Source organism: Antrostomus carolinensis, unplaced genomic scaffold, assembly GCF_000700745.2.
Source record: "Antrostomus carolinensis isolate BGI_N321 unplaced genomic scaffold, ASM70074v2 scaffold30022, whole genome shotgun sequence".
Taxonomy (NCBI): Eukaryota; Metazoa; Chordata; class Aves; order Caprimulgiformes; family Caprimulgidae; genus Antrostomus; species Antrostomus carolinensis.
The window spans coordinates 17,541-32,131 of NW_010299411.1; the positions used below are offsets into that span (position 1 = coordinate 17,541).

A 14,591-nucleotide genomic window follows, 5' to 3' on the forward strand; every position below is an offset into this window, starting at 1 on the left:
AGGTAGCAGGTATCTCTTGCTTCTGTTTGCAGAACAGCAGCAGGTAGGAACTAAATTGCAATGTGTTTTCCCCAGAAACTGCATGGCATGCAGGGGGCTGTGGCCTTCCCCCAAGATCTGCACTGGCCAGGCAGTAACACAGGGCCAAGCAGAGACGTAAACCCAACATGCTGACAAACTTGTGGTTCCAGCACAGTGTGATGTGACAGTGCACTGGCTAAATGGCCCTTGGATGTAGCATCTGCTGGTTTCCCCAGCAAGGGAATTTTTAAATTGTTATGATTAACATTTTTTATTTTATTGGCGGTGTTATTGCAGAATTGCATCCTCCTCCAAGCCAACTCCAAGACCAAAGTGTCCCTCATGGAGTTTACAGTCCCTGCATGCTTTCCACACCAAGTACATCTCATGGACAGGATTTCTGTTCTTGCTTGCCTGCATTTCATCTACATCACTGTGAGTTCTTCCATACAAGAATCCTGGAGTTCAGCTCTGCAGCCCATGTGACTTTTCTCATATGCATCTTTCCTGAATCTCTCAATCTCATCAGCTCTCTGTGCTCTTCAAAACCCACTGGAACACACTTTTCTCCGAAAGTACCACCTGCACTGGCTGCAGTTTTGGGGGACTCATGCTGGCAAAGGGTTGGCAGAGCATCCTCCGGCTCTGGAGGTATGGAGGCAGCTGCTTCCCCAGGCCCAGCAGGTACTCCCTGCATTCCTGGTTGGCTCTTCCCACTGAAGCCTTGGTGCCTTTGTCCACCCACTTACTTCTCCTTGCCAATGGTGGAAGAGCTTCCTACTCATTGTTCCGGCTTCGCTGCTTGCTAAAGCATCCCAAAGCTGATCAGTGGTGTGTTTTCCCTGATCATTTCCTTAGGCTTGGAACTAATTTCTCTCTCTCCCCCTCTCCCAAACTGTCAGTTAGAGTCAAAGTCACCTTGTGCTCTGCCAGGCACAGCTCATGCCCGGCTGAGCCTTCCTGTCTGTCTCTGAAGTTTCCTATGAGACCATTGTGTTCACACATCTCTTTTATTTTTCTTTTCTTTCAGGACTGTTGTCAGCTGAAAATCCAACCCTTTGACCAAGCTGTTCAAACAGTGGCTTAACTGTGCCTTCCCTCAAAGCCCTTGGACAGGCTCCCTGTGCTCTGCCTGCCTGGCACAATCCTGAGAGTGGATGTGAGCATTTCACCAGCTGGCCAGTGAGAGAATAGGCTTTGGAGCACCAGAAGCCTGTAGGGCACACATCCTCTCTTGCCACATAGCCAGTGGCTTTGGTAGCTACCATAGGCCACCACCCTACCTCATGCTGTCACTGCAGAAGGGGCTGAAAAAGCATGGGAGGCCCTGGGGATGATAAAAGATCACAGGGTGCATTGGAGCTCGGTCAGGAGGAGCTGCAGAAGCCAATCCAGAGACCTGGAGCAGTGCAGGTGGTCACAGCCTGCAGGGATCCACAGTGCCAGCACTGAACTGCTAGTGTCAGAAAGTAGGAGTGGAAGAGACTCCTCCTTCTGCAGAGAGGACAATCGAGGGGCTGAGCACAGTGTGCCTTCTTTCCTTTCAGTCACGTTCCGAAGAGCCCAGAGCTGCCAGCCCCCGTGGCAGACACTGCCCTGGGCATGCTCACATGCCAGGGTTGAACAGATCCTCCCCTGAGAATCTGGTGGAACGTGCAGAATATATGCTAACCTTAAGGGAAGCAAATACTGTAATGTAACCCCAAAAGTTAGGCTTTGGGAATTTGAGAAAGCAACAATGATCAGAGGTGGAGACCATCAGGCTGGGGTATTGCTTGGTAATTCTGTCAAATTCCAAATTGCTTGGCTTTGGAGTGGTGATGTTAGCCAGCTACAAGCCAATGCATGATTTCTTGGGAGGTCCAAACTCATCTCTGTGGTGGCTCTACCCATGTGGACAGATTTTGACCTCCCACTCCTCTGCTTCCCTAGAGTATGCTTGCTTCATCTTCAGGAGGAGCTCCCTCTCCATTACTCCTTCCCCACTTTGTCACCAACTTGCAGTCCTGAGACGACTGGATTTATAGGTGCTCTGAAGGACCTAAACTGATTTCCCTTTGGCAATGTCTTCTGTCTGCAGGATTAAACTTCTGTGGGACTTGTGCATTACCTGCGTCCTTGTGCAGGAGGGAAACAGCCTCCCACTGCCTCATGCTCTCACAGGTTGTCCTTTTCCTCATCGCCATAGACTGCCTGTAAGAGTGCAGCTGTGGCCTTGTTCTCAGAGCTCCAGGATAGTTTGGCCAGGCAGAATCTGCAGCCCTCAGCAGTTTTATGAGGAAAAACACAGATGGCTGCAGGTGTTGCAGGATGAGGCAGGCTAGTTCCCAGAACTCACAGGAGAGAAGGGCTGGATCCCAGGAAGAATCCCTGAGCACACAGGATCCATAAACTGGAAGTGTTTGCACTTCACTTCATAGCTGCTAATCAGGTATTGTGAGATGTTGTCACCTGCAGCCCATGTTCTCCGGGCAGCACTCCTCCCTGAGGAATCAGGCATCTCTGTCCTCTCATGCTCTAAGTCATCACTGTGGGACAAAGTCTGTGCACTCTGGAAGGAAAAGAAATTGCAGCAGGTCTTCCCTTTTCTCCATTTGTCTCCCTTTAACTGATAGTCCTCTAATTGTTACATCCTCTGTCTGTGGAAACTCGTGACAGTTTTTCCTCAGCAGTTGTGGTCTGGCAGAATCCAAGTTGTCCTTTGACTCAAGTAATTTCAATGGGTGTTTCACTCCTAAGGCTCAGGAAGGTTCCCGTCCCTTTTTCCCTTGCAGTTTGAAAGCGTCAGCTTTTGTCCTCCTCCTATTTGCACTTCATCTGGCTTGCTGAGGCCCTCAGGAGGCTGAACGCTCTTGTAGTGCTTTGAAAAAATCTCACGTGGGACTTCGTTAGCATTGTATTTCTGGTCTTCTCTCCCTCCTCACTTTGCTTATGGAGCTGAACAGGAACAGGTTGTTTTGGAGGAATCAGCATTCTCTGCTCTTTTTTTAAGCAGCTGATACAGTATCTCCTGCAGGTGTCTGTCCAAGGCATCCAGGTGCCATCACAAACATTCTCCCCATGTTCTGCCTATGCACTTGAAAAATAGCCATGCTTGAGGCTTAGCTAATTGTGAATTGCAGCAACTTAGCTCCCTTCAGCCCTTGCAGAGACCTTACTAGCTCTGTGACTTCTTTGCAGCCTCTACCTCTAGGTAGAGAGCTCAGGGGTGCTTTGGGGTGATCCTGCAGAAAATCGTACCTCGTGACTTATCTCCAGTCTAATTGCAGTTTTCTCAAAATGCAGAATCCTGTGTCTCTTCCTCTCCATGAAATAACTCTATAAATCTCTCTGCTTTGCTTGAAGTGCCTGGCGGCTGCTTTGCTAACAGGATATCGCTGATCATTACTTAATCACTTAAAATTCAGCTGGGATCTTCTTGCAGCTTTCGGACAGTTAGACGTATTTTTGGAGCAGGACATCCTGCAGAGTGAGGACATCCAGATGGTCCTTTTCAAGAGGGGGCCATTACTTACCTAAAATCCAGTCTTTCCAAAGGATCAGGCTGTCACAGCTGCACACTGTCCTATGTACAGTCCAGACACGTTCCTTCACAGAGAATTTCTACCATGTAATTGCAAAGAGAAGCACTGAGGCTGGTGCCCAACACAGCAGGGAGAAAAGTACCTTCTCTCTGAAACAAGAGGCAAACCTTTCAGAGAAGAGCCAACAGTTGAATAGGCTCTCCATCTCCTTGCTTTTTTCTTAGGACACACTGTCCTGGTATTACCAACTTAAATCTCTTAACTGTGTTGTCCTCAGCTTGCCAAGTGCTTCAGAGTCCTTGTGTAGCTGTTAGTGATGGGGCCAAGGCCCTGTGTGTAAGTGACTGTGTTTCTTTCCCCTGTAGCTGAACTTCATCGGCGTGACGGTGGAACAGGACCAGCCGTACATTCATTTTGCATCCACTAAGCACCTCTTCACACCCGTTGCCATTGGGACTTCCCAACCCCCCATACAGGTGAGCATCCTGGGGCCAAACCCAGCAGCAAGTGGAGGGAGGGCACTAGTGTTAGTGTGTCCCAAGGACAGGCAGCATCTGAGGCATTTCCCAGGAAGCAGAATGGTCTCCACCAGAGAGCATCACAGCAGAACTTTGAGACTAGTATTAGGCAGAGCCTGGAAATGGCTACTGGGATGGTGGCAGGAAAGGTACCTCTCACCATCTCCAGTTCAACAAGATTTGGCTTCCAGTCTAGCCAGAATGCTTATGAGGTGTGTTGGGCTGTTCCCTTATTCTCTTGCCTTGGATCTGAGTGAAAACTTGTCTAGCTGCTCCAGGCACTTGGGAAATAAATCCTAAGTAGTTTCTTAGTAAATTAATTAAAAGTCCTTAAACACTTATTCAGCAAAAAGGCAGTTTTGATTCTGTTCTGCCTAATTTACTGGGGAAATGAACAAGTCTGAATTGAATTAAGATCACTTTAATTTGAGTGGTTTTGCATTTCAAGTAATCTGCTTTACAGTGATCCCTTTAGCTAATTTATATTAATTTTCTCCTAGACTGAATTTGCAGGGCACCACTTGGAGAGGCACTGTAGTTATCAATGTATATGTTTGGTGATAGACCTTCAGCTCAGTCTCCTATCAGAGCCTCAGTGATAAATCCTGACACTATGAGGTCTCCTCATGCTTAGTAGACAAGCTGACTAATTAATTATTAATGCTTATCAGAGTCCTCTGGGGAAGTGTTAACTAGTGTGACTTGTGCATGGTGTAATAAGCACTGCTCTCTCTGACTCACTTCAGATTTATGAACTCTACAATGGTGGCTCCATGCCTGTGATGTTTGAGGTTCAGCTGGACAACATTGTGAAGGTCCAGGAGAATTTTCAGCATCCTGTGTTTGTGTGCCTAAGTCCTAGAGGAGAAATCCCCCCTGGCACAACGGGCCACATTGGGTGGATCTTCTCACCACTGGAAGCTAGAATGTATTTGGTAAGATCCTCCTCATGACTGCCAGAAAGTTTCTTTCTGTTGTTATGTGCCTAAAATTCTTTAGATGGTTGGTCTGTGTCATGATACAGCTGAACTGAGGCCCATTCCTCCAAGAAGCAAAGAGTCTTCAGAGCAAATGAGTGGCTGATCTGCTCAGGAAATGGAGCAGATAAATCAGTATCTCATAAGTTCCTTCTTCCCAAAGAACAGATTTCTTCCACAACCAGTGTCATCCCAGTATATATTTAAACAGTTACTGGGGATATAAACAGTACCTGGTCAGATCTGTGTCATTGGCCTCCAATAACTGCCACTAAAGAGACTGAAGTCAGGGTCTTTTATTGTTACCTTGTACACTGCTGCAGCCCTGTGGAAACAGCCCTCCCAAAGACCTCCATCCTAGGCTGCAGCAGGCAGGCAGGCAGGGCCAGAGCTGGAGCACTACTTATTGCCCCACTCAGTGGTGGATGCATGGAAAAACAAATAAATTTCATTTTAAAACTCCAGCTTTCGCCCCAAGAGGTAGTCCCTGCCCATCTCATACAGCAACTGGCTAATTGACTACTTAACCAACTTTCCTGGGTTAGCAGGGAAAGTCAAGGTCTGAAAGAGCAAAAGAGAATGGATTTCCCTTCATCCGTCCATGTGGTGTATTTAGACCAGTCTGTTAGCAATTATACTAGTTTATTGCACATCTCTCCCAAATATGACTCTAGACTTAAAACTCTTCTCTTGTCCAAGGCAGGTTGATGTTCCCATCCACATCCTGGGGGGTGAATCAGCTCTGATCACCTTCCAGGGAGTAGGCTACGATCCCAATACCATAGGAGAGACTGCCACAACCAGCAAAGTTTTTCCAGGTTCTACCAAGCTAACTGTGCCTGGGCAGGTAAGTCCAGGTATACTGATAGGAGCAATAAGATCAGTTCAGAAATGTGTGAGAGAGATTGAAACATGTAAGTGACCCCATCTAGCTAGGAAAGTGTTGCAGGAAAGTTCCTTTGCCATGAGATAGAGCTAGATATTTCCCTTCCAGCAGGTCATCTAGAGCCTAACTCATAAAAGTAGTTGTTCTGAAAGATGCCTGCCTTGCAGCTTGCTGCTTTCACTGCCATTAGAACCAAAAAGACTTTAGGGTTTGTTAGTGTTCTAAATTTTCTATTTAAAGTTACCCCCCAGCACAGCTACCTTTCTTGTTTGCAGCTACAACAACTTTTTCTTTGGCAATTCATTCACAAAAAGAGCACTGTACTCCTGATGTACCCTGTCAGGGCTCGGCTGCCACCATTTCACAGCCACACTTGGGTGACTCATACCCTGAATGCAGACTGCAGGATGGTCACTGGTTCAGGCACATCCCAAGTAATGCACTTATTTGACCTGTTGCTGGCTCAGCAGGAGTTTGTCTGGCCTGGTTAGAGCTGGCCTGCCAGCCTGGACAATCTGTTGTTAGACTCAGCCACAGACCCCAGCATAATGAATCAGCACTAAGGAACACAGGGATTCTCCAGACAGGTAAAGGACTCATCCTGTGTGACATTAGCATGCCTACCCTGGAGCCCAGCCACAGCTACATATGCTCTTTAGCTTCCAGCAGGGTGATTCCATTCCTGGGTACAGCATGAGAAGATTAAAAACCTGTCTCAGGCTGCCAATGAAGATGCCATTCCACAAGGCTCTGTTGTCTCTAACCAAAAGTCATTAGCTTCTCTAATGATCAGTGTAATTAATTAGAGTTTGTACTGTGCCTGGAGAATGGGACAGACTAGTAGCATATTAGTAGCAAGGTGCAGTAGGGAGCAGTTTCCCAAAACTTGCATTCAGGTTGATGAGGATTATGCACACACCTCATGTGTTTGCCAGCTGAAGTAGGAAAAGGCCTGGACTGCAAGTGTTACAGAGAGAATCTGGGTGTTCCTGGTCGTCTGTGCTCCCGAGATCTTCTCCTGCCCCAGCAGCAGCATTATGTTTTATTTATTGCTCACTCAGTCCCACTGCAACAGAGCTGTAAAGAGACATTGTAACCAGAGCAAAAATGAGCGAAATATAACACTTCCTCAGGCTGTTATGGTAAAGATAACTGGAATTGCTGGACAACTTATATATTATGGTGTGACTACCCTTCCCCAGTGGTCACATCCCATCTTCCTTCCCTGCTGTTCCTCCTGGTTTCACCTTGCTTCCTGCAGGCAGCCACCTTGTCACACAACAGGATTTGCCTTGGAAATATCCCAGACTGCACCAAAGTCAGTCGACTTGTCTTTCTCAACAATATCTCGGAGAGCAAGGCTGTTGTGTTTGTCTGGCAGACAGACATCTGTAAAGACAAGAGGGTGAGTCCTCCTCTTTCCTCCACAGCCTTCTTGCCCACCTCTGTTGTGTCATGAAAGGATCTTCCAACTCCATTTTCAACCAGATACTCATAAGTGATCATAGGGAACTGGCTTTTGTACTAGTTGATGAAAGAGCAGAGAAAAGTGAAAGCAAAGGTTAGCATAGAGGGGCAAAAAATGGAATTCAGAAGGGGAATCAGATTCCTTCAGTGAGGATATGTGAACCTGGAACTACAGGTAATGAACCTCAGCACCCTCTCTACCAGCAAAGTCCATGGTCGTTCTGCATCTCTCTCATGTCACCTACCTCTGAAAAGGGGAGGGGAGAGAATTCCCACAATCCTGTGTTTCCTGCAAAGAGAAGGCACATAGGAAAGTCCCAGGACAGTGAAACAGCTCCTCTGTGGCTTATGTTTGTTGTTTTTTTTCCCAGGTGTTGCAGATTGCCCCAGAGTCAGGAGTTGTGGAGCCTGGAGAGAGCATCCCCTGCTTCATCACACTGCAACATTTAGGGAATGCATCCTTCTGCAGCATCGATCTGGTGTGTGAGGTGAGACCCAAGAGGTACCTGTGCATTACCATCACCTGGGCATGTCACTGCAGTTTTCAAGTGGCTGGTCCCAGCAGTCAGCTGCCTGCTGCTTCCAGCTGAAGGAATCCTTCTTTGCTCCATCATGCTGCCCAGCACTTCTCATTCCTGAAGATACTGAGCTTCCTCTCTCCTGATGCTTTAAGCATCTCTCTGTCTGTGTAGCTCACTAGGTGAGATGTAATCGTGCAACATGTGGCTTTGTGAGTTGAACCCAGCTACTAGAAGTCACTGTTTGAATGCAAGTGGCTTTCAGTGGATGTCAGATACTTAAATATCTGTAAAAAGCAAGTCTTGCTTCTTTAATATTACTGAGGGCACAGACTTGCAGTAGTGTCCCTATGCACACTTTCTGGGTGTCCTTTAGCAAGAGATTGTGTCTCCTCTGTATAAGTTTTAGAATGGCACTGTTCTTTTCCATTCCTTCCAGTGGAAGACATGGAAAGGGAGTGGGCTTCTAGCTAGGATCTCCTGGAAGGAAAGAATTGGTGACAGGCATGGACTTGAGCCAGAGACTGTTACTTGCAGCTCTTTTCTAGCTCTGCTTCCTCCAGTCATGGTTTGCTTCATAGGTATACATCCAGGAGTCCCTGGTTCAGTATGAAAGGGACCTCCAGGAGTGGGAAAAGGAGAAGGAACGGCAGGCTGTGGAATTCACCATCACAGAGGAGGACCTTGGGACCAAGAAGAAGCCAAAGTCACCTGCAGGGGTAAGTCCTGCCAGAACTTTACACCAGCTTAGCTCAGTTCAAAAACAACAGCCACTATCAACAAGAAACCTTCTTTAAGAAAATCTAGGCAAGTTGATAAGAGGACATGAGGCTTTGATCCACTCGAGATCTCATAGCAGGTCTGTGGATAGTGGAAAATGAGAGCTTGGTTTCTAGCCAAGAATCACCTTACAAACTCTGAAATTGCTAATGATCATCAGAAATTTGGAAGTGCATGAAAAGCCCTAGGAAAAACAAAGCCAGTGGCTCCGGAATCTGATGATTGGATTTTTTACTATGAATAAACACTGGAAAGAAATGTACAACTACTAGTAAGAATATGGCCTGAGTGAAGAATGGGAGGATGAGATAATTGACTCTCAGTTGGGACAAAGTAAGAGAAAATCCTGGTGTCTTGTTCAGCTCCACACCTTTCCTACATGGCAATTTCTCTTCCTCTTTTTTTTTTCTTTTTCTTCTTTTCAGAGGTTATCAAATTCTGCTAAGACAGAAAATCTTCCTGAATCCTCAGCTGTGATCAGGAAATACAAGGTGAGTCAGGCGTGTCTCACCCATAGTAGAATCAAACTGACTGCTTTAGAAAAGAGGCAGATGCTGAATATCACAGCGTGGGAGCCTGGACAGAGGGCACAGCAGGATTTGTAGCTTCAAGGCTTTGGGAGACAGATTGTTTGGAGGAGCCAGAAGAATCAGACTGTCTGGCTGTGTCCTGTGGGCAGTAACTTTCCATCTGAGGTGAAAGGGAAGTGAAATTGGAACCAAATGTGCACCCATGACTGGAGAAAGGGGGAAAGGTTTTGAGTAAGCAGAAAAGATGCACACAGGCAGGGCAGTCAGTACTTGGACTGATTTCACGCTGGGGCCACAATGGAACATGTGCCATGATAGAAAGTGGCAGGACCCTGGCGTGATGTGGTGCAGACTTTGTCCTCAGCACTAAAAGAGCCGTGCTCTGTGCCTCGGTAGAAGCTGCAGGCAGGAACTGCCTCCATTTCAGTGCAAGGAAAGCTTTAAAACTCAATTTGCCTGGTTCATCTGTTTCCCCTCAAATTTGTACAACTGCGTGCGCTGCTGGAAATGACAGCTTTGCCAGCAGTGGTGGCAAGTGTGAGACAAGGTCCCAGTGAATGCTCTGCAGAGCTGCCTGGGACCAAAGGCAGAGCCACGCTGTGTCCACAGCCATCAGCAGGACATGCTGTGGGAATGACAGGGCTTGTGGAGAACCAGCTAACCCAAGGTGTGGAAGGGTTAAGGGGAGCTTACTTGAGGCTAGGCCTGAGCAGATCAACTCAGTGAGGAGACACAGCTTGTTATCTCAAGACTGCCACCACAGTAAGGCTGTAGCAATGCTCCTGGGACCCTGCTGACTGCCTCTGCACTGTCCTGTGTGAAGGTATCAGCATGGGGCAGCTGTAGCTTGGACTGTCTGCCCTGTGCTGTTAGGTGTGATCACTGATGCACATCGAAGCATTCACTGGGATGAACACAAGGATGATTGGGGAAAAGTAAAAATTTTCATTTAGTCCTCTAGGGTTTTATCTCCTAATGACAATTTGGAGCCTGCAGTCACCTGTTATGTCTGTGTCAGGAGCGGTGAAGGCCTCTGGCCTCATTCTCAGAGGTTGGACAGCTATGTCTCAAAGGTCATTGAAGTCCTATGATGCCTGAGGGCTTTTCCAGAGTGGGGTGATATCTTTCTATCCCATCCTTCTGGACTACTCCTGCTTTAAGAAACTTCCCCCAAACTGACTGCTGGTAACGCAACCCCAAACTGGCCCATGTAGTGTTGTTGGTGTCAGTTCCTGGTTTCCTTCCAGGCTCAGGGGATAATTTCTGCATGTATTCCTGCACATCCCTTCTCCCATGGCACTCCTGATTTGCTCAGAAGAGCAGAGATGATATCCCAGAGTTCTACAGGGATGGATCAGAGTACAACACCCCAAGTGCCCTGGGGAGACCCTGAAGCCCTGCTGACACTTGGGGCTGGCACACTAGGCAATGAGGAGAGAGCGAACCTGATTTCCAGCATGGCTGCTCATGCTTGATAGCAGCACTGCAGATCATTTTGACACTGTCTCCTGTCCAGGATCTGATGGTTCTGGCTGCTTGGCTTTCTAGTTCTCATGCCTGTGCTCACACCTACACCAGCCTACCTGTGGCCAAAGGAGAAACTAAATACCTGCCATTTCTTTCTCTCCAACAGACATTACCCCCTGTTATAAACCACCCTATGCCCAATCTGCCGGCTGGACACTTTCAGAGGAGGCTGCTGTTGGACAAAGAAGTCAGCCCAGTGTGGGTCAAACCAGAGCCTCCCAAACCCATCCTCTTACACCTTGGTGTGACAGCCAGGTCCTACTCTATTGAGGACTTCTTCAGCAACTTCACCTCGGAGTTCCCCAAATACTTCTTGTCCTGGTAAGAAATCCAGCTTTCTGGATTGTCATGTTGATCAGAGCCAGGGCTGCCCATGCTGTGATATGCTCTGAACTCTGCTCTTCAGTGCCTCAGTATTGGGCAAGAGGTGCCTTGTTTTACCCAGTATTAGCTGACATGACCTGCTTCTCTCCCTCCCTCAAAAGGGAGATACTGTCAGAGCTCAGTGCTCCTCTCTTACGACAGTGTCTCTGCTGCTGTCACAAATGCAGCAGCTCCCACTCCTTTCCTGGTTCCCTGCACCGCTCCTCACTTGCCTGCAGTGCTGCTGCTCAGCCAGGGGGATGCAGGTCCCTGGTAGTTTAGTTCAGTAGTGCTGCCACTGATGGAACAACTTCTTTCCCAGCCCCTTCAGCGACTGGCCCTTGGAGACCAAGTTTGTGGATGGGAGTAGGGACAAAGACAGGAGGGACATGGACCCCAAATGGCTGTCCCTGGCTGCTGCTTCCAAACAGGAGTTGAAGATAGTGAATGACTTACTCACAGGGCTCATCAGGTGCGTGTTGCTTCACCCTCACCTGGTTTGAAGCCCCTGTCCTTCAGGGGACTGTGTGCAGCATGGCCAGCCCTCTGAAAATCACAGAGGAGTCTGTGCACTCCTGCTGCACCAGAACAGGGGATCCAGCCTGCCAAAGGCTGCCCTGGGGACTACAAGCTCAGGAGTCCTGGTGTGACAGCCAGAGGCAGGGTCTTCCTCCCCAGTTAGGGGCTGGGCCCATCTCTGCATAGTGAATGGTGTCACTGCCCAGGAACCAGAGCACTCTGTCTGCCATGATCTTGGGAACAGGCTACTTTGGGATTCACCTGTTTTGTCTGTCAGCTGCAGAAAAGTGAAGAACCAGTGCTGGGGAGGCAAAGGTAGCTTTGGCTCAAGCAATCTTGCTGCCTCCTTTAGGCCCAGAAAGCAAGAAGGGTCAAACTAAACATTGACATCAGTCAGGGTTTTCCTCTGGTTTGTGCTGTCTTGTAATGATCCTCTGGGGTCATACAGATATCTAATTTGCTGGGACTCATTCCTTATTTTTCTCCTCCAGAGGCCTCTTGGAGAACACCGAGTTCCATGACGCAGTGAGAAGATGCCTGGATGAGCCCATTCCATATTTCTCCCAGTTCCGTTGTGCAGAATCAGCAGAGCTCCAGGACAGGAGACAGTGCTCCACAGTCCCCTCCAGGGTCTCTGCTTTGCCAGATCTTTATCCTGAGAAGGATGGAGAGAGGAAAGAAATGAGGCAGGAAACCTCTCCCAACAATGATTTGATGGAGTCTTGGGAGATTTTTCACCACGAGCAGCTGAGGGAGCAGAAGGAGATGATGAGGAGGTGAGGAAGAGTTCACACATAAAAGGCAAGAGCTGCACAGGCAGGAGAGCCATAGCAGCACACTGGCCAGAAACCCATTTCTCCTTCAGCCCTGTGGCATTTCTGCTGGGGTATTCTGTGTGATCTGAGTGGGATCAATGCCAGCTCACCTGGCCCTCTGGCAGGTGTGGTGTGTGAAGGGTGCAGGTTTGCTGTGTGTTGGGGTTGAGTTGTGGGCAGTGCCAGGATGCTGGCAGTGAGTGCAGTCTGCTTTATGCTCCGGCACTCCTGGCCATACTAGATATCAGTGTGCAGTGTGTGCTTACCTTACCTTTCATTTTCACTGCTGTATTTTATCACTTTGCACTTGCTGTAGCTATTCCTTTGTGTGCTGCTCCAGGCCACAAGCATATGCACAAATACTGACTGCAGCATAGCTTGGAAGGAGAAACCAGGAAACCCACAGTCACCCACTTCTGTCTGAGGTCAGGGCCTGATGCCAGCTGGTGGCAGTTCTGGGAGAAGGGTCAGCACCCCATTGCTCAAGTCTTTGGTTCATTGGCCTCAGTGTGTATGAAACAGTGTGTGCTCCACTGCCGTGCCTGGTGTGTCCTGGGAGAGTCACAGCAAGCTGCCTGCCTTATCTGCTTTCTGATAGCTGTCCTCTGCCTGTACTTTTGCCCCTCCAGGCAGCCAGCCTTTGGGAACCTGATGGAGCTGGTGCTGGAAAACATGCTGCAGAATATCCTGATTGAAGCCAGCCGTGGGGAGGTGGTGCTGACAGCCCAGCCCAGGGTCATTGCCCTACCCCGGAGCCCTCCCCGAAGGTAACAGAGTCTGTCTGTGCTGTGGCAGGGGACAGGACCTGTCCTTAATGTGTCAGGCTGAAGCACAGCCCATTTCCTAGACCACGTGGATTAGCTGGATCATGCTTATCAATGCCAAGGCTGCCTGTGCAAAAGGGGGAATCCATTCCCAAAGCCTCTGCCCCTTCTTGGCTTGTCCTGAGCCGTGGAGCAGATGTGTTAATGCTACAGCCTTTCTGTGGGCATGAGACCACCATGCAGCTCTGGGGCAGGGCCCTGTGAGTGAACAACTGGCAGAAGGGGCTGGCCTGAGGTGCTGGAGAGCCCACCAGAAGGAGCCTCTTTTGGGGAAAGGGGGTCAATGAGCAGGCAGTGTAGCCTCTGACAGCAGAGAGGCAAAGCTTTTGTAATTCAGGATGGTGTGAGAGCTAGTTAGGTTGAGGGAATGGCCACCAGCGAGGAGGCAGATTTGGGGCTGAGGGCAAAGCGTGAGGATTTGCCCCAGCTTGGGGAGAAGTGCATGGAGATGGGATTGAGGGAGGTTGGGAGAGGGTTATTGGATGGAAGATGACATATCTCCAGATCTGCAGGAGTCTTGTCTAGATAGAGGATGGGTGATCCCTGTGATCCCTCAGGGAGGGATGGTTGCCTGGGGAGGGGACAGCAGAAGGCTGTACTCTCCCCACCCCAGAAGTAATTTCTTCTTCTTCAGAATCACCAATCCAGCACACCCACCCTCAAGAGCATAGCTGCTGGGCACTGTGCTGCTCTTGAGCTCTTCAAGCACACTGACTGTCTCCACTCTTCATCCCATCCCTCTGATATCCAGAGCAACTTTGATCCTCCCACACCATGACCCAAGCTCAGCGTGCTGGCTGCCTCTGAGTAGGTATGCCCTGTGTCCTCAGCTCTAATTTGAATCCTCTGGCAACTTCACAGCAGAGTTCATGAGATCTTTCCTCTCTGTGGTTGGCCACATCACCGGAGAAGAACCTCCCTGCGCTACAGGGAGCACATGGACAACCTCTGTGACTGTTCCCACTGCCCCCAGTCTCTACCAGCTGGGAGAGGAGTGGAATCTGCTTGGGAATGTAGCTGAGGAAGGACTGATAGCTGGGCATTGAGGTACCAAGCCCCTGTCGACATGAGCAGGACACAGGTACTGAATCTTCCTCCCCTCCTTGCTAGCAACCCAGCGTGAGAGAGCAGCTGCAGCACAGTCTAGCACACTCGGCAGCCTAATAAAGGGAGCTTGGCCTCTGGATTGACAGACACGGGTGTGTAACGTATGTAATCCATGCATCAGGGTTTGGGAACACCCTGGACAAGCTCTCCCTTTCTCCAACTGCAAGGCTGTCACCTGGGGAAGGGGATACTTTGAGCCTTGGCCTGGCACTGTG

General features: G+C 49.0%; 1 protein-coding gene across 1 annotated transcript in view; it reads left to right on the forward strand.

Moving 5' to 3' along the window:
- The window catches only part of CFAP65 (cilia and flagella associated protein 65), a 31,268-nt gene extending 17,328 nt beyond the window's left edge, over window positions 1-13,940 (forward strand). Inside the window, exons 21-33 of the mRNA XM_010162793.1 lie at window positions 3,742-3,783; window positions 3,911-4,021; window positions 4,810-4,998; window positions 5,744-5,887; window positions 7,188-7,331; window positions 7,765-7,881; window positions 8,493-8,630; window positions 9,117-9,182; window positions 10,855-11,069; window positions 11,434-11,583; window positions 12,122-12,406; window positions 13,075-13,212; window positions 13,904-13,940. Coding sequence (XP_010161095.1) covers window positions 3,742-3,783; window positions 3,911-4,021; window positions 4,810-4,998; window positions 5,744-5,887; window positions 7,188-7,331; window positions 7,765-7,881; window positions 8,493-8,630; window positions 9,117-9,182; window positions 10,855-11,069; window positions 11,434-11,583; window positions 12,122-12,406; window positions 13,075-13,212; window positions 13,904-13,940 — 1,776 coding nt within the window. The remainder of the gene's footprint in view (window positions 1-3,741; window positions 3,784-3,910; window positions 4,022-4,809; window positions 4,999-5,743; window positions 5,888-7,187; window positions 7,332-7,764; window positions 7,882-8,492; window positions 8,631-9,116; window positions 9,183-10,854; window positions 11,070-11,433; window positions 11,584-12,121; window positions 12,407-13,074; window positions 13,213-13,903) is intronic.
- The last annotated feature ends 651 nt before the right edge of the window (window positions 13,941-14,591 follow it).